Here is a 26,119-nt window from a genome sequence, read left to right on the forward strand (position 1 = left end):
GCTAAACTCAGAAACTAATTTTTTAAAGTGTAGCAAAAACTGCTTTCTTTTCAGTAGGGGAGAAGTTATGAAGACTCTCCCACTGCCCACAGCAAAAAACTCAAAAACAAAAATCATACTCTCTGGTGATAGGGTACATGAGAATCCAGGTTTGCTAGGCCTCTACAGAGTCTCTCAGTCTTGGCATGCTAACAATTTGGCCCAGGTATCCTTGGTTGTAGGGCTGTCCTGTGCGTTGCAGGATGGTTAGCAGCATCCCGGCTTCTACCCTACTAGTTGCCAATAGCACCCTCCCAAGTCAGGACAGTAAAAAATGTCTCCAGATATTGCCAAATGTCCCCTCTGGTCTGGGGTACAGAACCACTGATTTTAGTACAATTCTTTGTGTTTAGAGACTTAGTTCTGAATACCTGTATCTAGTTACTTCAGTCTGTTTTGCTCAATAAATACTGGTTGATTAATTATCCACCCTCAAAACTGAAAAGTAGCAAGGGCAGTAAAAGCAGTTTCTATTCCGAAGTACGGCAGGTGATCCATCAGCTCAGGTGTATATGTCTTTGGACTCCTGGGACTCAAGACCTTAGCAGTGCTTACTGCAGCTCTTGCTTTTCCTGCTTCACATTGCTGGGGCCTAGTGAGTAGTTATCTTGTGCCTGCTTGTTACTGTGTCCCAAAGGAAATGCTCCAAGCTTTAGAAGGTAGATATTTTAAATGCTTCCTGCTTTAGTTCTATCACCATACTTAGATTATGATAATGCTTTTCAGAATGTTTGCCAAAAGCCTCCCAGAGAAAGAGACATTCCTTTGAGCTACCTTCGTGTTTGCCCTGAGTTCTCATGGGCAGTGGATTGTGCCAACAAGCCTCCAGAACCCATCACTCCTGAGGCAGAGATATCCTAGAGCTGCAAAGTTGCCCCTCAGGAACTCCAAAGCTCTTGTTTTCCAAGGTTGGTTGCTTTGATCTCATTGCTCCAATGAACATCACTGCCAACACTGCCAGTGTAAGAGGCAAGCTGCACTATCAATTCTTAGGTGGCTCATGATTCCACTCAAAACATCCACTGAAGCTGGGCAGTGCTGTTGCCTACAGCGAGGCAATGGTCTTCCTGTTTCCTGATCTGCCCCTCTATTTTAGTCCGGCCCATGCTGCTGCTCTCACCTGAGCTTGGTCCAGTGTGGCTCTCTCAAGTCCTCAAACTCCAAAGGCAGCAAGTCACTACAGACACATTTAGTTACAACTATACTTGTAGTGAAAATACCATTAGAATGCTGCCATATACAGTATAATTTAAGAAAGTTAAATTACGTGTCATGGAATGACAGTAAACAGTGAAGAGAAAAGAGGAGGAGAAACAGAGAAGAGATTTCTAATCAGAAACACAGCAGGTGATCAAGAAATCAGTTCAAGTGCCAGCATCTCTTCGGAATTTCCTATTCCTGAGTCTCAGCGCTTTCTTAAACTGTGTTTACTTAAGCTCTTGTTTCACTTCCTTCCCCAAAGAAAGGGCCACAAGCCCTGGGAGGGGAAGATATTCAGAAGCTATCTCATTGGTTACTATGCATTTCTGAGAGAGGCCCTCTACCATAAGGCCCTTCAAACTGTGGCTGTTCCACGCTTTCACAAGTTAATGCACTGAATGTGTTGCTCCCTTTGACAGGGTAGAACTCCTATCCCTCTCCTTTGTTTGGCTAGTTACCCCTCTAGTCTAAGCTCAGGGACTTCCTCTGGGAAGTGTTTCCTGAGACAATTCCATTCCCCTGAAGTCCAGATGAGGGCCTCTCCTCTGCTGTTCCACAGCACCCTGGGCTTGCTGCTACTAGACCCTTATCTCACTGCAATTGTTCTTTGCCTTTCTCTACCACCTACCTATGTGCACCTTAAGGGAAAGGGGAGTCTTTATTATCTTTTATCTATAGTCTCTACAGTACCTGGCACAGGGCTCAAAAAGTGTTTACTGAAGGGATGGATGGAAAAATACTATTGGTATTTTCCTACTTGTTATTCAGTCTGCCCATATTTAAGGTAAATTGACATTCATAAAAATACACCTAAAATGAGTTATGTAAATCAAAACTGTTATATATATTAATGGTTCAGTTTAAAATTCACATCTCTAATGTTTTTGTACTTTGGCTTTCTCTTCTTCTAACAGAATTATATATACTATTATCAATAGATACTATTCTATTTCAAATTTAGACTTTTCTGACACCTAATGCAATTGATACCACCAATACCTGGTCTTATCACACAGCAGAATGGACTCTCAGACCCATCTGCGTCTTTCAATATGCCATCAAAATAAAAACCGTATATTTTAAAATCAACATAGTTTATTTCACATTATTTTGAAATTCTTTCCTTGTTCAATTATAAACATCTATGTAGGCCGGGCGCGGTGGCTCATGCCTATAATCCCAGCACTTTGGGAAGCCAAGACGGGTGGATCACGAGGTCAGGAGATCAAGACCATCTTGGCTAACACGGTGAAACCCCGTTTCTACTAAAAATACAAAAAATTAGCCAGCCTGGTGGCAGATGCCTGTAGTCCCAGCTACTCGGGAGGCTGAGGCAGGAGAATGGCGGGAACCTGGGAGCTTGCAGTGAGCCAAGATCGCACCACTGCACTCCAGCCTGGGAGACAGTGAGACTCTGTCAAGAAACAAACAAACAAACAAGAAAGTCTATGTAACTTGTTCTGTGTCACTAATTAACTTTCAACTGCTTAAGGCTATAGAGTTTGTTGCTCTGTAATTACTCAGATTACTGAGTATTCTCAGCTCAGCAGGCCCCCAAATGACCCTTCCCATAAATAACCGGATGCTGAAGACAGTGTGGTAACGGTGAGAGCTCTCACTGGGAAGGCTGGGATAACAAAATCACCACACAACTTCTAAAAGTATAGGCACTGCTTGTTGTTATACTTTCTGCCCCATGGGAGAAAAGACCTAAGCAAAAAGGCTGTTTCTACTGAGTCACCTGATACAGTGTCTACACTGGCATTGATGTGGCCTTATATAGCCCACTTCAGAGAAATATTAGAGTCATTACAGTTCTTATGGTTCAAAGCTAAGACACTAACAACTATGTCAACATCTAAGAGAAATCAGACGGCAAACGGAAACACAATATAATCTAAACATGTCACTTTCTGACATAACCTATGCTTCCTCTCTTTATGTCATTTTCATTTCACTGGAAGTGTAGGAAGAGTTAAGAGTATTTTTTTTCATCTGACTGAATCCAGGTATTTACCAAAAGGCTATAAAAACTTTATATATGTCATTCAGCAACCTCCACAATAGCTGGCTTAACAATGATGTTAGTGTGCCAGAAAAGCCAGACATATGCAACTGAGATTTAAAAAATATTTTCTATGAATATTTGAATATGTTGATTACTTTTGTATGTTATTTAGCAAAGTATATTTCATAGACTTAGTCCCAGAGAAGTATTTAAGAAGCACAACTCTGGCTGGGTGCTCACGCCTGTAATCCTAGCACTTTGGGAGGCTGAGGCAGGCGGATCACGAGGTCAAGAGATTGAGAACATCCTGGCCAACATGGTGAAACCCCATCTCTACTAAAAATACAAAAATTAGCTGGGCATGGTGGTGCATGCCTGTAGCCCCAGCTACTCAGGAGGCTGAGGCAGAAGAATCGCTTGAACCCGGGAGGTGAAGGTTGCAGTGAGGTGAGATCATGCCACTACACTCCAGCCTGGGCCACAGAGTGAGATTCCGTCTCAAAAAAACAGAAAAAAAAAGAAAGAAAGAAAGAAAGAAAGAAACGCAACTCCATAAATATGTTATAAATATTATGTGTCAGAAACAAAATTTTTATAGAGAAGGAAACAAAGTTACTTTCTTTAAATAGTACCAAGAAACACTCAGTAGAGAGATAGGGTTGATAACACTTTGTCTAAGCCAAAAACTAACACATCTTCTAACTCTACCCCTTGCTGTCTTTTTCACCTCTTTCAGACTTTAAGGAGTGTCATCTCGTTCTAGTGTTCTGGACCTGACAAATTCTTTGCTTTGCTAATCCATATCCTTTAATGATGTTTATGTACTTAGAAAGTAAGTGTTCTGTCAACCTTCACCTTTCCTCACCCAATAACCAAGTTTTTCAGTGTCTCAAACTTTCCCAGGCTCCTTAGGTGGGAAGGAGGTACATACGCTTTGCAGCATCCCTTACAGCAAGGCTAGAGTTCGTTCACATAGGCCTCTCTCTCTTCCCCACTAGACTGGAGTCCCATGAGGGCAAGGATCCTGTGTGAATCAACCCCACACACCTGTAGCTATACAGGGTTTTGGCACATGCAGGCTGGCCAAGAAGCCTGTGGTGCACTCTCCCTCCATCTCCCAGCCATGCGGACTTTGCCAGTTCTCCCCCTCTCCTGAGGGGCACATATGAAAGTGACTTTGTGGTGTTCTAAGAGAAAATGCTCCATGGCTCTCAACAAGGGTGAGATAACACTTTTAGCTTTATTTCTGATACTGCTCTTTGATATCTGTTGGCTATTTTTCAAACTTCAGGACACCACATCAGTATCTTCAAGGGAAACACTCAGGGTGACGTAACAAACCCCTTCCTTCACTTGTTGAATCTTCACCAATGTCTCAGAGCCTAGGTAATGTTTTTCTCAATTCATTACCAGCTTCAACACTGCTCTGGGACTTTGGGCAAATCATCTAAGCTCTGTTATGTCTCGGTTTTCTCATCTCTGAAGTGAAGATGATAACGGAACTTACACTTCATAGGGTCGAGTGTTTAGCCCACCAAGTGATCAATAAAGGTTGGCTGTCTTTAGATTAATGTCCCATAATTATCTGAATTTTGGTAAGGAAGAATTCTCCTAAGAAATCTTTTCAAAGGCGTATTTAAAATGTAATAAATAATGTTCCTGACTTGCAAACATATTTATCCCTTCAAAGAAGGCTTCCCTTAGTTCCAGTTTTAATGCATCCTTTTTTTTTCTCATAAAGACCAAAGATGAAATTCTTCGGGATTCACAGCATAAAAATGCTAACGGGATAATCCCTTTGTATTGTGTATAATACCAAATGCTATACATTCAAATGTAAAATTCTAAGTTCCTGACAGTTGGGTTTGAGTCATACTAATCCATGAATCTTAATTGTTACAATTAATACACATAGCATAAGACACTTTCCAAAACTTTCATGGGCTCATGTTCAAAAGGTTTAAATGAAAGAGTGCTGCAGACATGCAGGCTACTCCATCTTCTGGACCCTCACTTCTCCCTCATTATACATTCAACTATTTAAGAAGATGCAGACAGAATCTCTTTCTTACCTCTCCATCAGCCACGGCAGAATAATTCACTTGGGCAACGGTGACTGTGGTTGGCAATTCTGAAGCATCAGCCAATGTGGCTACTGTTGCCCCTGTACCAACCTAAAAAAAATATGGAAAGTGGTAAGTGTTGGTGGCTGGATTCTTCCACTTCTTTACTCAGAAGCTAAGACTCCTTTAATCCCAAATTTAGCACAGATAACAATGAATATGTCTTATGATGTGAAATCTAAAATCACAGCTCACTAAAATTATAGTTCAGAGACTATCATGAGTTTCAGAATTTTACTTCAACCAAATAAGTCAATATGAGAAGAGCTATCACACTGCCACATCCATGCCCAGTGTCCGTCAACCAACTTTCTATTCTCACCCCAATTTGAACTTCAGAGGTTCCCAATCAACAAATTGTGTTTTACCTCAGAAGAGGTCATTCAGAAGGAATATTCCCTGATCACTGACAGTGAAACTGTAAAACAGAAGTCATTTTAAGGCCGGGCATGGTGGCTCACATCTGTAATCCCAGCATTTTAGGAGGCTGAGGCAAGAGGATCGCTTGAGTTCAGGAGTTTGAGACCAGCCTAGGCAACATGGAAAGGCCTTGTCTCTACCAAAAAAAAAAAAAGTCAGCCAGGCCTGGTGGCGTACACCTGTAGTCCCAGCTACTTGGGAGGCTGAGGTGGGAGAATCACTTGAGCCTGGGGGGTTGAGCCTGCAGTGAGCTGTGATGACAGAGAGAGCTCCTGTCTCAAAAAAAAAAAAAAAAGAGCCCTTTAAAAGTGCTTTGTTTTGGAAATGTCCAGGAAGCTACTCATAGTTCTGTATTTAGCAAATGCAAAGAATTTAAACTATTCTTCAGGAATCAATTTCAGGTAGGAAGATCTTGGGGAGCTATATAAAGTTCATACAAGAGTTCGCACAAAGGAAACTTTCCCCAGTCTGAGGTGAGGCGCCCACTGATCCATCTCAGAAGCCACAGTCTGGTAGCCCTCAGGTTTACTCACCTGGATAAGCGAGACAGTGCCATCAGGGTTACTAAAGGTCTGGACGACAGTCTGTGACGGTACGAGATGAGCTATACTGTGTGTGGCTGTGGCCTGCGTTTGCGTTTGCTGATCCTCAAAGGCATACAAAAGGTCTTCCCGCCCATGCTGTTTATAACAGTTTTTAACTATGGTCCGTAGTGCCTGGGTCCATGAAACCTGTCACCAAATGACCGGAAAAGCACAGTAAGCCACAAAGAACTTTGGTTATTTAGTGCCAATATGCAATAAACAGCTACTTCTTTATCAAATCAAACCAAACCAAACCTCTTATAAACTCTCCTAGGATTATTTCCCACAGACTGGTTCTGGTAGAAAGAAGCTAAGTATGGCTGGGCGCGGTGGCTCACGCCTGTAATCCCAGCACTTTGGGGAGGCTGATGAGGGTGGATGACCCGAGGTCAGGAGTTCGAGACCAGCCTGATCAACATGGAGAAACCCTGTCTCTACTAAAAATACAAAATTAGCCAGGCGTGGTGGCGCATGCCTGTAATCCCAACTACTCGGGAGGCTGAGACAAGAGAATCGCTTGAACCTGGGAGGCGGAGGTTGCAGTGAGCCAAGATCGTGCCATTGCACTCCAGCCTGGGCAACAAGAGTGAGATTCTGTCTCAAAAAAAAAAAAAGAAAAGAAAAGAAGAAAAGAAAAAGAAAAGAAAAATATGCAAAAAAAGAGTAAGGAATGATATGTAGTTTAGTCTTCTAAAAGTTTTGGTATTAGCAGGCTCAGCTGGCAGACTTCATATCCTTCTAATTCCATATTTACATTGTTCAACAATGATTTTTAGTAACCAGAAATAATAGCATTTCTAAGTGTTCAAGTGATTAATACTTTTACTTCAAGTTTCTCTGACATTCCCAAGCACTTCATAAAATTAAAACTGCTCCAAAAGGCAACCCCAAAGACACAGTTTAAATTCATGAATCCACCCTAGTCTTCTCTTTATAGTATAGTGATGGAGCAACAAATGGAAAAAGCTATAAATCAAAGAACATGAGTCTTTGGAGGGACAGGCTTAACTATTACACGAAGACTTTTTAGCACAAGATGTAGAAATGACAAAAATTGAAGTGGTTAATTTAGGATGGAAAAGCAATCAGGTAACTTAGTCAGAGGAATTCTCACCCTCTGCTTTTGCTCTTCTGTGCGGACATCACTCCGGACATTTGCCCAGGGGATATCTTCAGGCCACCAGATGGGCTTGCAGCTTTCTTTCCCCCAGCCTGGTTTTCCCCGACCTGTGGAGTACTTGAGCATCTCTGGGATAAATGCCCGAAGCTGGGCCTGGAAGAGAATAGTATGGTCATCAATACTCATGAAGGACATCTGGGGTGTGTTTATGACCCCTTAAATTCTAACCTTATAAAACAGAGAGGTTTCTGGGAAGGCCCAGAGAATTCTAAGATGTGACTGATGAAAACCCACTGTTTACCATAGGTTCCTATATCTCCATGGGTGGTTGAGAATTATAAATATGTTGGTAAAGTGCACCTTAGGCTGCATTTTGTAGACTTCTTCCTATAAGAGTAAGAATATCTGCCCCTAAATTTAATTTCTGCTTCCCAAGACATTACTGGTACTATGGCTTATTTCCCTTCTGTAGTTTTCATGCATGTAAGGTGCCAAACTCAGGGTGTTTCCAACACTGTTCTGGAAGTAGGAATCAATGCAATTAGATAAGAGAGAAATAACAAGTGAACTGATAAAATCATTACTGTTTATAGATGAAGTAACCTTATATCTAGAGAATTCCAAAGAGATCAAATGAAAAACTACTATAAACAATACAAGAATTCAATAAGGTGGCTGATTATAAAATATATGAAAATAAACAGGCCTTTAACTTAATAAAAAGGGAAAATAACCCTAAAACTCTTCTAGAAATTTTCCAGTAAGCTAGGCCACTGTCCATGAGTCTGACATATAGACATAGCAAAGCATGTGCGAATTTAAATGCAGTATGGACTTCATTCAGATTTATTTTACAAATCAAATCCAGACCAAACAGGTTTTAAACCACAAAGACAACTGCCATTCTTATTTCCTGGCATAGTAACCACACTCTGTGTGTGCTGGGGGAGGGTCTACTTTGTGAATATTCTTAATCGCTGATAATGACTTTTGGCAAGAAAAGCAGTTTATCAAGTTATGGTCTATGCCTCCTTCCCAGACCGACTGTTTTCCTTTCACCTGGGGGTCTACAGCACTCCAGAGATAAGTAGCATCCTGCAACTAAGGATGCATCCATACCGCCCCTACAGCTGAAAACCAAAAAGAGGCCACTTTTAGCAATGAATCAGACTCAGGGGCATGGATTTATAGTTACAAAGTAAAATAAGAAAAAAACTGAAATGGGAATACTTAAGTATTAATGAGAGAATGAGTACAGCAACACTTTATTATTAAAGATTTCTATAAATATCAGGTGTTCTTATCATTCTTATAACACATATTAGATATTATTTTACGAAAAGATGATACAGATTGTTACATAACAGGGAACCAGGAACCCAATCAGTAATGTTTACCTAATAAAGTTCTGGCTGACTGTAGTCATGCTGTTAAGTCCTGTGCCAAGCCTGCCACTTCACCTCTCTTTCTAAGTCCCCCAATGCCCCCGACAGTCTGCCTACAGGATATGATATAATATACTCCATATATATTTGGCTCTGGCATCAAGCAGCAGGCTGATAGAAACGTATCCATTTAAAAACCCATCAGCTGGCTCATGTGGTCATTACTTCAGTTATTTTAAGAAAGTACATCTCAAAGTCATTTTTCCCTTTATTCTAATTTCTTGGGAGTGTGACTTTTTCTAGGCTCAAATACACAGAGCAGGAAAGAGCTTAATTTTCACACACAATATTTTATACTTCTTCACATCAAAAAAAAAAAAAAAGGCTTTCTCAGAGGTGTAGATTAAATAAACTGATACAGACTTTCATAAACTCCCTTTTCTTTGAATATCATTAACAGTTTCCAAAAAGGAGAATTATTTATATTCATACCTAGGACAGTCTGGAGAAAATGACATGAGAAGGCTAAATAATTCTAAATTAACAAAATCCTAAAGTGGGTTGGGTACAGTGGCTCACGCCTGTAATCCCTGCACCTTGGGAGGCTCAGGGAGGCAGATTGCTTAAGACCAGGAGTTCGAGACCAGCTTGGGCAACACAGTGGGACTCTGTCTCTACCAAAAATACAAAACTCAGTCAGCTACAGTGGCACATGCCTATAGTCCCAGCTACTGGAGAGGCTGAGGCAGGGGGATCGCTTGAGCCCAGGAGGTTAAGGATGCAGTGAGCCATGATGGTACCACTTCACTCCAGCCTGGGTGACAGAGTGAGGTCTTGTCTCGAAACAAAACAAAAATCCTAAAGCAGGTGACAGAGCAAGACCCTGTCTTAAACCAAACAAACAAAACAAAATCCTAAAGTGGTCAGAAAGCATTCACTGTGGAAAATACTAGACTGATAGAGTCTGCTCAGATCTACCTGGAACCCTATATATTCCCTAATTCTGGTGATCACTTCACTTCTGACGCCTCACCCTATTTGCACCAATAGTTCCTTATGCTCCTCAGTTCTGGGTCACGTGAATACCTTTCATCCTCAAGTCTTGCTTCGGCTCTCCCACCAGGCCTTCCAACTGAGTTCCAGTAACTCAATGTTACTTGAAAGGTGGCCTCAGCATCAGCCTCTTCACTTAAACCCCATCCTACCCTCTCTCCAATCTACTTGTCTTCTCAACTTTTTTATCTTAGCAAGTAGAAAACCACCCTTTCGGCCAGGCGCGGTGGCTCAAGCCTGTAATCCTAGCACTTTGGGAGGCCGAGATGGGCAGATCACGAGGTCAGGAGATCGAGACCATCCTGGCTAACATGGTGAAACCCCGTCTCTACTAAAAAAAAATATATATACAAAAAAAAAAAACTAGCCGGGCGAGGTGGCGGGCGCCTGTAGTCCCAGCTACTCGGGAGGCTGAGGCAGGAGAATGGCATGAACCCGGGAGGCGGAGCTTGCAGTGAGCTGAGATCCGGTCACTGCACTCCAGCCTGGGCGACAGAGCGAGGCTCCCTCTCAAAAAAAAACAAAAACAAAAACAAAAAAAAACCACCCTTTCCCCAGATACTCAAACTAAAAATGTCAAAGTTATCTTTACTTTTCTCCTTCAACACTTATCTAGCATTGCAAGTCCGATTCTTTTGTTTTCTTTCAAATGTCTCTGGTGTCTATCCCTTCTTCTTCAGCCCCACCTTTATTCTAACTTTCTGGCCCAAGGCTAGTGCATCCTTCTAGTTGGCTTTCTTGGGGAACTTCGAGTTCTCTCTTTATTCCTTCTTCCCACAGATCCTTGCCGGAGAGATTTTCCTAAATGTTACCTACATAGCTCCAATGCTCAAAACACCTTCAAATGTCTTTTAACGACGGCAACTAAACTAGATCCTTCTGCCCAGCTTTTCAGACCCACTACAATCTGGCCTCACACTACAGTAAGTTCCCATTAATTCCCACCACTCAGCCTTGGTCCTCCATCAGACAAGTCTCTGCACTGTCTTATGAACTACTAAGCCCATTCCTACTTCTCTGCCTTTGTTCTGTCCCCTTGCTGGACTACTTTCCATGCTACTATACCACTCATTCTTGAGTGCCCAGAAAGTCCTACATACTTTGTGGAACATATACTACCATTCATTCATTCATTCATTTTGTCTCTCTCTCTCTAATATACTAACTATTCATCCATTTTCATTCTCTCTCTCTCTCAGATCTTGCTCTGTGGTCCAGGCTGGAGTGCAGTGGCATGAACACAGCTCAATGCAGCCTCAACCTCCAGGGCTTAAGGGATCCTCCTGCTTCAGCCTTCAGTAGTTGGAACTAAAGGTGCGTGCCACCATGCCCAGTTATTTCTTTTTCTTTACTTTTCTTTCTTTTTTTTTTTTTTGTACAGAAGGGGTCTCCCAATGTTGCCCAGGCTGATCTCAAACTCCTGGCCTGAAGCAATCCTCCTGCCTCGACCTCCCAAAGTGTTGGGATTTCACATGTGAGTCACTGCACTCAGCTTCACTTCTCTTAAGTTACCTCTTTCTACCAAAAAGAACACAAGGGCTGGGCGCCATGGCTCACGCCTGTAATCCCAGCACTTTGGGAGGTCAAGGCGAGCGGATTGCCTGAGGTCAGGAATTTGAGACCCACCTGGCCAACATGGTGAAACACCATCTTTACTAAAAATACAAAAATTAGCCAGGCATGGTGGCACATACCTGTATTGCCAGCTACTCGGGAGGCTGAGGCAGGAAAATCGCTTGAACCCAGGAGGCTGAGGTTGCAGTGAGCTATGATCGCTCAACTACACTCTAGCCTGGGTGACAGAGCAAGACTCCATCTCAAAAATACAAAACAAAACAAAACAAAAGACTCAGAGTTGGCTCTGAATCTTAATTTTCTCATCTGTAAAACAGTAATAATAACAAATATACAGTGTCAATTAAGAGGCTGAGATAGCAGGTATATTAATTAATAGCAGTTTTATTATTATTACCTTAGTCATCAAGCCATCCTTTTTTCAGCAACTTCTACAGTATTCACAACTTTTGTTCTAAAATTTAGAGTTTAATTTGTTATAAAATTTAGGTGCATCATAGCTCTTTGGCAACTGATTGATAATTCTGATTTTATAATAAGAAAAAATTGTTCTTTTTTTTAAAAAAAAAGATGCTTTAAGCATCCACTCTTCCAATCTATTAAATAAAACTACTCTAAATGTAAAACAAATAAGGACTCAGAAACATCATGGCTTTAATCCAGCACAGTTTTAATCCTTAATCTGCTACAGGTTGAGCATCCCTAATCTGAAGATCTGAAATCTGGAATGTTTCAAGAGTCACATGTGGAAAATTCCACCCATGACCTCAAGTGATAGGTCACAGTCAAAACTCTATTTCATGCATAAGGTGTATATAACACACAAATAAATTTTGTGTTTAGATCGTGGTCCCATCTCCAAGATATCTCACTAGGTATATGCGAATGTTAAAAAAATCAAAAAATATATGAAATCCGACGTACTTCTGATCCCAAACATTTCGGGCAGGGGGTACCCAATCTATATTAAGTTTCTATCAAGTCTAAATGTGACCATTTCCCAAAAAGAAATATTTAAAAGATAAATAAGGTTTTACTTTTAAATCAGGGAAAATAGGGAATTTATTCTCCCAATGCAAACAAATAGCCAGCTTTCTGAAACAGTTTACTAATACTGAACACACCGTAATGTACATAAAGACATTCATCATTAGTTTTTCAATGATGGGTAAAGTGGAAAAAAGCAGAAGGTGGCAGAAGAATGAGTTTATATGTATCTGAAACAAGGTTGAGGATGAGAAATAAAGGGTGCTAGAACTAAGAAGGAACAAATTGACCATTTGGACGAATTATTTGCTTTGAAGCAAGCAAACTATTACTAACACACCCACAATGTACAGGAAGTTTAGGTGCCTTGTTCTGCTGGGTCCCTGAGCATTAAAAATTTGTATTAATATAAGCAGTTCCCTCTCGCACATGCACTCTTTCTCTCCCCTCAATTAAAAAAAGGGGTGGGGGGAAATGTACAAGCAGATTACTAATGGAAATCGTCAGAAAAAAGGGTAACCATAACGAGAGGAAAGACAGAACTGGGAAACTTTTCAAAGATGATTTATGTGCTAGAAATCTCTGGATGAGAAATGTTTCAAATTCCTAGGAAGATGATCCCAGAGGCTAATATGAGAGGCAGGAGACACAGAAACAGTACAAAAAGAAGGTTACTTCCACAGACTGAAGCCCCATCAAGTCAAAAAATGGAACCAGAGTGAAATCAGCTGCTGGCATACAAGTTCTAATTCAGGAGCAGATCATAGCTCTTAAAAGTGCTAATTATCAAGCATATAAAATTTGTCCCATACCAAAATAAGTAAAAGGTATTTTCTACTATAAGAGTTTGTTTTTTAGGTGTGTACATTTGGGGAACGAAGGGTATTTTTTACTTTTAAATGCTTAAGAGATGATTTGACTTCATTGAAAAAGGCAATCTTCCTACAGGTTATTTTTACACTGTCCCAAATAAACAGTGCTAAGGCTAAAGCGACTATTAATAAAGGGAAACTAGCAGTCCAGTACAGGAAGAGTTAAATAATTCCTTTCCAGAATTTGGAACTGTGCTCTCATTACCAGTTGAATTAATTACTGATCCTGGAGAGTTTTGGAAACCAAAGCTTTTTGATGTGCTTGTTAAGGAAGGTTTGTCTTTAATCCACAGGGACACAATCAACAGGATCAGCAAAGCTAAAGCCTAACCTCTCAGACTGTCCTTTAATTGGGCTGGAACAAACTTTCCTGGACTCTCATTCTGATTTAGGGCTTTAGGTGGGCCTAAGGTATCCTAGCTTGGTCAGTAAAGCCACACCAAACCAGCAAAGAATAGAAAATACTACCACTTCCCGGAACAATCAGCAAAGATAAGGGTATCAAATTCATGCCCGTGTCAGTGAAAAGTAAAGATTACGTGGAAACCACAGATAGGTTTAAAATAAAAGGTTCTCTAAAACTCTAAAATGTCTAATCCAATCAAAATAAAAAAAAATTCTTGCTATGCTAGAAATTTCCTTTGTAAATTAAGTTAATTCTTTGCTATCCAACAATGCATTATCCTTACACATCCCCAAATACCCTCTCCTCTCGTTCCTCTATCTTTGCTCTGCATTTACCTGAGTCTAGGGATTTTGAGGCTCCTAATGTCCATTTAGGCTCAATTACCAAGAACAGGTCTTTCAAACCAACATATCTGCTACCTCCACCTCTACTGAAGAGGTCAGAGAATGCATAATAAATTTTAAGAGAAGGCAGTTGAAAGCAAACCATGCTGAAAGGTTATGTTTTGTATAGCCTACAGAAAATAGGAATGTAGCAGGGAAGGAAAAATGGAGATTTTTCAGACTGTGGCTACACTATTTTAACTTAAAATTATTACCGTCCAGGCTGACAGACCCAATTATATTTGAATGGATAGGCTGGGCGCGGTGGTTCACGCTTGTAATCCCAGCACTTTGGGAGGCCGAGACAGGTGGATCACGAGGTCAGGAGATCGAGACCACAGTGAAACCCTGTCTCTACTGAAAATGCAAAAAAAAAAAAAAAAAAATTAGCTGGGTGTGGTGACAGGCTCCTGTAGTCCCAGCTACTCAGAGAGGCTGAGGCAGAATGGCGTGAACACGGGAGGCAGAGTTTGCAGTGAGCCGAGATCATGCCACTGTACTCTAGCCTGGGTGACAGTGAGACTCTGTCTCAAAAAACAAACAAAACAAAACAAAACAAAACTGAATGGATATCTAAAGGGCATTAAAGAGCTAAAGCAAAGTGATTCATTTGCCCAATGTTTGGAATTATTTGTACTATTGATCTCTATTCAGAGAGATGACTACGGTGGTTATTATCAGAAACACTATTCCAAGCAGAAACACTGGCTTCTCTTAATCTCATTTCCCCTAAAAACATATTCCCATAGAAAACACAAGAAGAGCAAGTTTGGAGAAAAGATCAACGTAACCTCAGAATTAGTGAATTTGAAGGCCAGCCAATAAAGGCACTCATTTAGACTCCTCTCTCAAGTCAAGACTTCTGCTTCTGTATCTCGGCACCCTCAACCTACCAAACTTTCTCCCTCTCATTAATCAAAATGCTCTTAAAGTCCTACTTTCTCTTAGAAGGAGACAGGTTGGTTAGTTTCTGTTACCTTATGCTTGTTGTACTCTTCTGTACAAAAATGTAAATAATATAGATAAAGTCAAAGTCCTTTTTGCCATCTATTCTCCCTCAATCCAGTCTCCTGTCCAGAGGCATGAGTTTGATGAACAGCCTTCCTTCTAGGCCAGATTCTATACATTTACACAAATACATGCTAGAAAGGCAGTTTTATGTGATTAAAGAAAAACACAAATGTATTTTTGTGTTTGTACACTATTTTATAACTTGTTTTTTCCACTCAACATTTTGTCATAGAGATCTTCTCATGGTAGTGCAACTAGAATAATTTTTAAAAACAGTTGCCTAGTATCCATGGTATAGAATTTCCATTTTATTTAGCTATCCCCCTATTGATAAACATTTAGATTGCTTACAGTTTCTCTTGCTGTACAGTGCTTGTACATGCTTCTTTGTGCACAGAAAACTCAGCAGAAAATGTTAAATCCATATACCCTTTAACCAGCAATTCCACTTTTCTGAATTCAGAAAATACACTGCCAAATTGTCCTCCAGAAAGACTTTGCCAATTCCACTGTCACTAAGAGTACTAGACAATACCCATTCATGCTCTTCCACATTTTATTACCTCTTCCACATTTTATTACCAAGTTTTCTCTCTCTTTTTTTATTTTTCTTGAGACAGTCTCACTCCATCACCCAGGCTGGAGTGCAATGGTGCGATCTCAGCTCACTGCAACCTCCGCCTCCCGGGTTCAAGTGAACCTCCTGCCTCAACCTGTAGCTTGGGACTACAGGCGTGCGCTACCATGGCTGGCTAATTGTTTTGTATTTTTAGTAGAGATGGAGTTTCACCATGTTGGCCAGGCTGGTCTTGAACTCCTGACCTCAAGTGATCCACCCTCTTCAGCCTCCCAAAGTGCTGGGATACAGGCATGAGCCACTGCACCCAGCCTTACCATCAAGTTTTCTTATTTTGGCTCATCTGACATGGGGGAAATGGTTTCTTAATTTCCATTACTAGTGAGTTGACAATCTTTTTATATGTTTACTGGTTATTTTTCCTTTCTGTGAACTGCTTATAATGTTTGCTTATTTTTCTAATTATCTTTTTCTTATGAATATGAAGAAAATATTAATCTGCTCTGGATATTAATTCTGTCATATAAATTGCAATATTTCCTTAGTCCAGTTGTATCCTATGTAAATAATTTATATGGCTAGTTTCTTCTCTTTAGTATTTCTGAATATACCCTTATTCTTTACTCGAAATATGCTATGTTACATTTAAGAACACAACCAGTGTTTTTATTTGTTACGTATATCTTCTCTCTTTCTTTTCCTTTCTTTTTTGAGACAGGGTCTTGCTCTTTTGCTCAGGCTGAAGTGCAGTGGCGTGATCATGACTCACTGCAGCCCTGAACTCCTGGGCTCAAGTGATCCTCCCACCTCAGCCTCCTGAGTAGGTGGGACTATGGATGCACCACCATGCCTAGCTAATTTTTAAATTTTTAGTAGAGATGAGGTCTTGCTGTGTTGCCCAGGTTGGTCTCAAAACTTCTGGCCTCAAACCATCCTCCTGCCTCGACCTCCCAAAGTGCTGGGATTACAAGCAAGAGCCACCACATCTGGCCCATATATATTCTCTTAATGTCATCATGCCTACTAAACATGACAAGACATCGTATACGTAAACATTTTATGATAATTTCAGACAGTAAGAAGGGCCTGCTTTGCCAGTAAATTCTGGAGAAGCAGTTTGGAATTGTGAGCCACCATAGTGGTTTTCAAAGTTGCCTGCACACTGGAATCACTTGGAGAGTTTAAACACTGCAGATGCCTGGATCCCATCCGTGAAGGCTGTGACTTAATTGGTCTGGAGTGTGGCCTGGGCACTAGGATTTTAAGTTCCCTAGGTGATTCTATTATGCAGCCAATTTTGAGAACCCAAACTAAAATACTTTTTATCTAGTCCTTCTTTTCAAAAAAATTTTTTTTAAACAATGACAAAATACACATAACATTTATTATTTTAACATGTACCATTTAGTGGTACTAAATATGTTCACAATGTTGTATAACCATCATCATTATTTCTAGAATTTTTTTTTTTTGAGACGGAGTCTCACTCTGTCACCGGGGCTGGAGTGCAGTGGCCGGATCTCAGCTCACTGCAAGCTCCGCCTCCCAGGTTCACGCCATTCTCCTGCCTCAGCCTCCGGAGTAGCTGGGACTACAGGCGCCCGCCACCTCGCCCGGCTAGTTTTTTTTTTTTTTTTTTTTTTGGTATTTTTAAGTAGAGACGGGGTTTCACCGTGTTAGCCAGGATGGTCTCGATCTCCTGACCTCGTGATCCGCCCGTCTCAGCCTCCCAAAGTGCTGGGATTACAGGCTTGAGCCACCGCGCCCGGCCGAGATGGGGTTTCACTATGTTGGCCAGGCAGGTCTCAAACTCCAGACCTCGTGATCTGCCTGCCTCGGCCTCCCAAAGTGCTGGGATTACAGGTGTAAGCCGCCGTGCCTGGCCTATTTCTAGAACTTTTAAAGCATCATCTCAAACAAATTCTGTGTCCATTAAAACATTAACTCCTGACTTCTACCTCCCCATAGTCCCTGGTAACTTATATTTTCTTTCTCTCCCTCCCTCACTTCTTCTTCTTCTTCTTCCTTCCTTCCTTCCTTCTTCCTCCTTCTTTCTTTCTTTCTTTCCTTTCTTTCCTTTCTTCCTTTCTTTCTCTTTCTTTCTCTCTCTCTCTCCTCCCTCCCTCCCTCTCTCTCTCTCTCTCCCTCCCTCCCTCTCCTCTCTCTCTCTCTCTCTCTCTCCTCTCTCTCTCTCCCTCTCTTTCTTTCTTTTTTTTTTTTTTTTGAGATGGTGTCTCTCTCTGTCACCCAGGCTGGAGTGCAGTGGCGCAATCTCGGCTCACTATAACCTCCACCTCCCGGGTTCAAGCGATTCTCCTGCCTCAGCGTTCCCAATAGCTAGGATTGCAGGCACCTGCCACCATACCCAGCTAATTTTTTGTAAACAATACAAAAAAATTTTTAGTAGAGACAGGGTTTCACCATGTTGGCCAGGCTGGTCTCGAACTCCAGACCTCAAGTGATCCACTTGCCTTGGCCTTCTAAAGTGTCGGTATTAGGCGTGAGCCATCGCGTCCGGCCACTTCTATTTTTTATCTTTATCATTTTGCCCACTCTAGATACCTCATATAAGTAGAATCACCCAATATTTTCCTTCTGTGTCCCTCTTATTTCAATTAGCATAATGTTTTCTACTTTTTGGGTAGAAGAGGTGAGACCTATTTTTTTTCAAAACAGAACAAAACTCTCGAAAAACCTAAGCAGATAACTGACTGGCTGTTTTCTAAGTAAAACATCTCCAAAGCCTTGTGAATAACTCCTTCCTAATGAAGCAAGCACTGTGCTAACATTTCAGAAGGTTTACCTGAAACTGCTATAAATTACTATCCTGTTGCATCATCAAGCCACGGGAATATTAAAGCAATAAAGATTGCCCCAGTGACAGTAAGAGGAGGGCAGTAAGTTCAAGGAAGGTGAGGGAAGGGAGAAGGGAAAGAAGAGTGGATTTTAATCAATAATACTGCCCAGGTCTTTCCAGTGATGCTTCTTCTGGAATTATAATATATGCCTGGATGTCTTCCAATACAGATTCCAAAGAGATTTACCACCTCCCAAGAACAAGGGAAGCCTATAGGACCCACGTCTGGTAAAGAGCAGAATTGATTTTCCACTAGCAAAATCATAATTATTGCTTAAAGACTCTGCAAGAAGCTACGCAATTCCTTGAACTCAAAACATAGTCTGAGAAACAGCAGCATTGACATCACCTGGGGGCTCACCAGCAAGGCAGAACCTCAGGCCCGTTCCAGACCTACGATTCCTAATCTGCATTTGAACACGACTTCTCAGGTGACTGCTGCACACTCTGAAGTTTGAGAGGCAATGACTTAGCCCATCCACTAGGCCCTGGTCTGTAGTATCCTAAAACAAATTTGCTAACCTGACTTTCAAAATCTGAAAAAGGAGACTTCACTGTAAATGAATTCTAGGGTTGCAGAACCTACCCCAAACTAAGGATCTCTTTTGCTAAGCTTTATCTCAACCTCCTCCAATTCTAAACAGATATGGAATAAGTATAGAGTAAGTTCCAGCCACTATTCTTAAAGGTGCCTTGAAATCCAAATTTTCATTTTAATCACTAAAAATACTACAGAGATATGTAGTATTCTAACACGCACACCCACCTCCCACCCCGCCCCCGCCAAAATAGGGACTATTCCAACTCATGGCACCAAAACAAGAGACTAAAAATCTTACTATAGTTATAATAGTAAAAACAGAAACTTTTCAGGTAAAACGTCCTATTTACTAATAAAGAATCATACTTTCAACGAAACAAAAAAGACAAAAGCCAAAAACCATGAGAGCTGCTTCCTAAAAGAACAGAGCATTTAGTTCTCACAGAACTTCAGACATCGTTATGTGCAATATTTATCTGTGTAGGAGACAATTTTGAGAGTTTTGGGGCAAGTAAAAATTTTTCTTAAAAAGTAAATGTTGGCTGGGTGCGGTGGCTCACACCTGTAATCCTAAAACTTTGGAAGGCCAAGGCGGGCAGATTGCCTGAGCTCAGGAGTTCGAGACCAGCCTGACATGGTGAAATCCCGTCTCTACTAAAAATACAAAAAATTAACCTAGCGTGGTGGCGCGCGCCTGTAATCCAAGCTACTGGGGAGGCTGAGGCAGGAGAATCACTTGAACCCAGGAGGTGGAGGCTGCAGTGAGCCGAGATCGCACCATTTCACTCCAGCCTGGGCAACAGAGTGAGACTGTCTCAAAAAAAAAAAAAAGAAAAGAAAAAAAGAAAAAGTAAATGTTTAGTGCAGACTGGCTGAAAGAGTCAATCTTAATAATGAACACAATACAGTTTTATACAAAAAAGATTTTTTAAAAAGCACTGGCAATATGAATGTAGCCCTAAGTTCTATTTGTCACTAGCTTGCTTCATACATTTCATTTTCTATTTATGCCTAAATTTTCAATCTGAAAAATACTTTGTTTTCGTAGACGCCAGGGAAAAGAAAAAAAAGCCACCTGTATTGTCCCACTTAACTGCTGAGAAAAATTAAAATTCTTGGCTCATGAACTTTCTCTAATAAAGCATGGCTGAGAGATGGTATGTTCAGGTTATTCAAAAATGAATATAGGCAATACATATAATTGCCATTAATAATTAGTAATAATACCTTGGTGTGATGCTTTAGTTTTCAAAACATTTTCCTACACCAAATTTTATTTTTCTTCCTCTGACTCCTTAAGGTAGGAGGGCATGTATTTCATCAGATGAAAGTGAGAACCATGGTTATATGTAGTAGAATTGAGACTAGAAAATAGATCTTCTGACTCTGAGTTAGTATTCTTTCCAATAAATCATGCTAACTTTCTCATTTGTAAAGATACAAAATAATGCAACGCATAATATTAGAACAATATTGAATATAATTTACTCTCTTTAGACGATTCAGAATGTATCTTAGGATCCTATATAGATTTGTAAGTTAGGGTCATCAATATCAAGTCATCTCTATACCATCAAGTGCAGATAAGATGATAATAGAGCTGTCTGGTTAACCCAAGTCTATCTCTATTACAGTCCAGTTTGATAGTTCTAGAATTTTATCACTTCAAGGAAGTCATAAATTACTCATATGTTCTGAAATCTAGAATTAATGTCCAGTAAAATGTACTTGTTCTTAATGGCTATAAACCATATCTGAGCTCTGCGTCCTTGACTATAAAATAAGAATTTTTAAGACACACATACACACACACACAAAGGTGGATTAAATGAGATGTCCCTGTAAAGAACTTAGTAGTGTGCCTTCCAACACAAAGTATCTATTTAAGAAGAAAATAAGGGGGGGAAAAGAGAGATGTTGACATCTTCATGCTAACTTATTAAATAAAAGTAATCTTTGGGCAAAACAAAGCAGAAACATTATCAAACTTTGCCCTTTATTTATTTTTTTATTTTTATTTTTTTTTGAGACAGAGTTTCGCTCTTGTTGCCCTAGGCTGGAGTACAATGGTGCGATCTCAGCTCACCGCAACCTCCGCCTTCCAGGTTCAAGTGATTCTCCTGCCTCAGCCTCCCGAGTAGCTGGGATTACAGGCATGCACCACTAAGCCTGGCTAATTTTGTATTTATTAATTTTTTTAGTTGAGACGGGGTTTCTCCATGTTGGTCAGGTTGGTCTCGAACTCCTGACCTCAGGTGATCCACCCACCTCAGCCTCCCAAAGTGCTGGGATTACAGGTGTGAGCCACTGTGCTTGGCCTAACTTTGCACTTAAAAAATTCAAGTTTAATATAAAATAGGAAAATAGTTTTTTGTATTTCTATTATAAAAGCAATTCATGCTTATTTAGATAAAATGAAAATCACCTATAATGCCACCATGCATAGATAATTAGTGTTAATATTTTAATGTGCATCCCTCCAAGTTCTATACACACAGAGGTGGGTACATTTTATGTTAATGTTTTAGAAAATGAGATAAATCAGCTCAATTCTGTGTTCCCGGAATTAAAAAAAAAAAAAAACTCCCAAAAGAAAGAGAAAAATAAAGCCCTAAATCCCTCAAATTACAGTATATAAGAAATGCTACTTTACAATCAGTTTTTTTTTTTGAGACGGAGTCTTGCTCTGTCAACCAGGCTGGAGTGCAGTGGCATGATCTGGGCTCACTGTAACCTCCACCTCCAGGTTCAAGCGATTCTCCTGCCTCAGCCTCCCGAGTAGCTGGATTACAGGAGCGTGCCAACACACCCGGCTGATTTTTGTATTTTTAGTAGAGACAGGGTTTCACCATGTTGGCCAGGCTGCTCTCCTGACCTCAGGTGATCCACCTGCCTCAGCCTCCCAAAGTGCTGCGATTACAGACGTGAGCCACTATGCCCAGTGTTAATATGTGCATCCCTCCAAAGTTCTACACACACAGAGGTGGGCACATTTTATGTTAATGTTACAGAAAATCAGATAAATCAGCTCAATTCTGTGTTCCCAGAATTTTTTTTAAATCTCCCAAAAGAAACAGAAAAATAAAGCCCTAAACTCTTCAAATTACAGTATATAAAAAAATGCGGCCGGGCGTGGTGGCTCAAGCCTGTAATCCTAGCACTTTGGGAGGCTGAGACGGGCGGATCACGAGGTCAGGAGATCGAGACCATCCTGACTAACACGGTGAAACCCCGTCTCTACTAAAAACTACAAAAAACTAGCCGGGCGAGGTGGCGGCGCCTGTAGTCCCAGCTACTCGGGAGGCTGAGGCAGGAGAATGGCGTGAACCCGGGAGGCGGAGCTTGCAGTGAGCTGAGATCCGGCCACAGCACTCCAGCCTGGGTGACAGCGCGAGACTCCGTCTCAAAAAAAAAAAAAATGCTACTTTACAATTTTTTAAATTTAACATACCACAAATATTATTCTACTGCAATAAAGAGCAAATCATCATTTTTAGTGTCTAATAGTTCACTGTATCATCTCTTTTCGGCTATGCTGCTCATCTTCCTATATGAATTCTAAACACTATCGTAATTTAACCAATCACATTGTTCCCAATTTTCCTATTGTAGACATGCTGTAATAAACAATGTACATCTGTGTTTAATTGGAGGGCATGATATACATCTTTTAGACTTTGATATGCATTGCCAACGCCAACCTGCCCTCTAGAGAAAGTGTACCAATCTGCATTCCCACTAACAGTGCATTAGACTGCTTGTAGTCCCATACCCTTGCCTATCTAGGTTTGGGTGGAAATAAAACCCTCCTTTTTTACTCCCATTAATAGTGAAAGTCTTTAGGATCAATTATAAAGGAGAGCTATTGGCCAGGCACAGTGGCTCATGCCTGTAATCCCAGCACTTTGGGAGGCCAAGACGGGCAGATCACTTGAGGTCAGGAGTTGGAGAGCAGTCTGGCCAACGTGGTGAAACCCCATCTCTACTAAAAATACAAAAAAATTAGGCAGGCATGGTGGTGCACGCCTGTAGTCCCAGCTACTCAGGAGGCTGAGGTGGGATAATTGCTTCAACCTGGGACGCGGAGGTTGCAGTGAGCTGAGATCATGCCATTGCACTCCAGCCTGGGCAACAGAGTGAGACTCCGTCTCAGAAAAAAAAAAAAAAAGACAGAGAGAGAGCTAGCTATTTAGCTCAGAATAAGAAAAAAGTATTTGAGGAAAACAAACAACAATAAAACGTTGAGGGGGGAAAATGCCAGGATCCAAATACTTGGAAATTCCCATTCAGTTGGGAGCTGGGTTTTTCATCATCCTGCTCCCTCTTCCTCCTCATTTGTTTATTTTATTTTATTTGTTATGTTTGACTTTTTAGTCATCATCTTTGGTAAGAAGGGGAAGGAGGGAGCATATGATAGAGAAAATGTGCACCTCCAGCAAAGCATCTATGTGTTTGACAACTGAGATCCAGCTCCTCATTCACCTGCACTCCAAGCTTTACCGAGTGTGGTTTTGACAAAAATGGAAAAAAACACTTTCAAATGTCTTACCTCCAGAATGATAATAACTAAACTGTTTGTTGACTTCTGCGGCCACTAGCCAATTTTCATGAAAACCAGTATCCACGATGATTTAATATAATCAAAACCTCAGACTGTTTTACCCTAGCACACTAAATGTGACAAAGAATAACAAATGCCCATCACAGGAGAGGAGTGAACCTAACACAGCATTCGAAACCAAAGGCTTAGGCAGTTTTAGATGTACTTTACATCTGAGACAGAGTAGATTCTTTACATCAACCGATAAAAATAATTCACTTTATGTTTTCTTTACGTGAACTAGTCAGAATGCCTCTAGAAACAGAATAACAGAAACTGTTAAAAGACAGTAAAGAAAAGTTTAGATCAGAAGTGTCCAATCTTTTGGCTTCCCTGGGCCACATTAGAGGAAGAATTATCTGGGGCCACACATAAAATACACTAACAATAACAGCTGATGAGCTAAAGAAAAAAAAATCGCCAAAAAAATCTCATAATGTTTTAACAGAGTTTACAAATTTGTGTTGGGCCACATTCAAAGCCATCCTGGGTCGCATGCGTCTTGCGGGATGTGGGTTGGGCAAGCTTGGTTTAGATAATGCTTTCCTTTCTGAACCATTATTTAGAGATCCTTCCAGTGTCCACAGAAAGGGCTATGAATCCAACAATCAAAAGATCACTATTTAGGTTTATATTTATAAAATGTAGTATTACTTCAGACCAAGTTGCTGGTTCAGATGGAATAAAAAATAAAAGTGCCACCCCTGAGCAGCAGCATCAGAGTCTGCACTGAGTCAACACCTGCCCAGGGGACTTGCGATCCTGTTCCCCACCATTACACTTAACTCATTTTTGCTCTAACCCTGAAGTCATTTACTGAACAGATACTATTATTTAGATGACATGTTATTTCAAAGGCTGAGCAGCTATACTGAACAGAAGTAAACGACAGAAACTAAATTCCTCAAATTCTAGCTGGGGAGACCACAAATAAGTATACAAGTTAACAAATGAGATTATTTCAGGTAGTAACAAGTGTTACACAGACAAGAACACAGAGGATGTATTAGTGGCTTGATGGGGAGAAGAAAGCTTCATTTAGGTGGGATAATCAAGAAAGGCTTGTCTCAGGAGGTGATATTTGAGCTAGACTTTGAATAAGATAAAGTCCATCATGCAATCATCTGGCAGAACAATATTCAGGCAAAGGGAATAGCGAAAGCAAAAGAATGGATGCAGGGTGTTTGAGGAAAAGAGGGTTAGAGTGGCCGGAGCCCAGTGACTGAGGGGAAGAAGATGAGGCAGGAAGAGGCCAGATTACACAGGGCCTTCAAGGCCACGGCACAGTCTGAATTTGATTCTAGGAATAGTGGAAAACCATTAAAGGGCTTAAACAAGGAAGTGATATGGCCTGAATTAAATAAATAAATAAATTTATTCACTCATTCATTCACTCATTTATTTGGGGCAGGATCTCGCCCTGTCGCCCAGGCTAGAGTGCAGTGGCACAATCTTGGGTCACTGCAGCCTCAACCTCCCGGGCCCAAACGATCCTCCCACCTCAGCCTTCCAAGTATTTGAGGCTACAGGCACACACCACCATGCCCTGGCTAATTTTTGTATTTTTTGTAGAGACAAAAAAAAAAAAGAAAAAAAATTCCAGCCTGCTGCCCAGGCTGATCTCGAACTCCTGGACTCAAGGGATCCTCCTCTTGATTACAGGCGTGAGCTACAACGCCCTGCATGATGTAAGTTTTTTAAAAAACTACTAGGATGGCCGGGCGCGGTGGCTCAAGCCTGTAATCCCAGCACTTTGGGAGGCCGAGACGGGCGGATCACGAGGTCAGGAGATCGAGACCATCCTGGCTAACACAGTGAAACCCCGTCTCTACTAAAAATACAAAAACTAGCCGGGCGAGGTGGCGGGCGCCTGTAGTCCCAGCTACTCGGGAGACTGAGGCAGGAGAATGGCGTGAACCCGGGAGGCGGAGCTTGCAGTGAGCTGAGATCCGGCCACTGCACTCCAGTCCGGGCGACAGAGCGAGACTCTGCCTCAAAAAAAAAAAAAAAAAAAACTACTAGGATGGCTACGTGGAGAATGGACTGCAGCAGACCACAGTGGATAGGCTATACAAGAGATGCTAAAGGCTTGGACTTGGGTGCTGATGGGAAGTGAGATGAATGGCCAGAGTCAGAGTACATTTCAGAGGTGAACTGACATGACCTGCTGCTGAATTAGATGTGGAGGGTGGCAGGGGACTGTGGAGGGAGAGGGCAAAACAGGGAAATCAGGATTACTTCCATGCTGGGACTTGAGCAACCAGATGGACAGCAGTTCCATTAACTGATATGGGGAACACTTGGAGAGGAACAGATGTGGCGTGCAGAGTAGGAACAACCAAAGCTTCTGTTTGGGGCATGTGAGGACCAGACATCTA

The 26,119-nt window shown here is 41.2% G+C and overlaps 1 protein-coding gene across 12 annotated transcripts in view; it reads right to left on the reverse strand.

Annotated features, from left to right (window-relative positions):
- NRF1 (nuclear respiratory factor 1) overlaps positions 1–26,119 on the reverse strand; it is a 151,039-nt gene that overhangs the window by 42,817 nt on the left and 82,103 nt on the right. For all 12 annotated transcript variants that reach the window (XM_033194516.1, XM_033194515.1, XM_033194517.1 and 9 more), the window contains 3 exons: positions 7,489–7,647; positions 6,324–6,521; positions 5,320–5,421 (listed from right to left, as the gene is read on the reverse strand). In XM_033194516.1, the coding sequence (XP_033050407.1) occupies positions 5,320–5,421; positions 6,324–6,521; positions 7,489–7,647 (459 nt within the window). The remainder of the gene's footprint in view (positions 1–5,319; positions 5,422–6,323; positions 6,522–7,488; positions 7,648–26,119) is intronic.

This window comes from Trachypithecus francoisi, unplaced genomic scaffold, assembly GCF_009764315.1.
Source record: "Trachypithecus francoisi isolate TF-2019V2 unplaced genomic scaffold, Tfra_2.0 Lachesis_group4, whole genome shotgun sequence".
NCBI classification, from domain to species: domain Eukaryota; kingdom Metazoa; phylum Chordata; class Mammalia; order Primates; family Cercopithecidae; genus Trachypithecus; species Trachypithecus francoisi.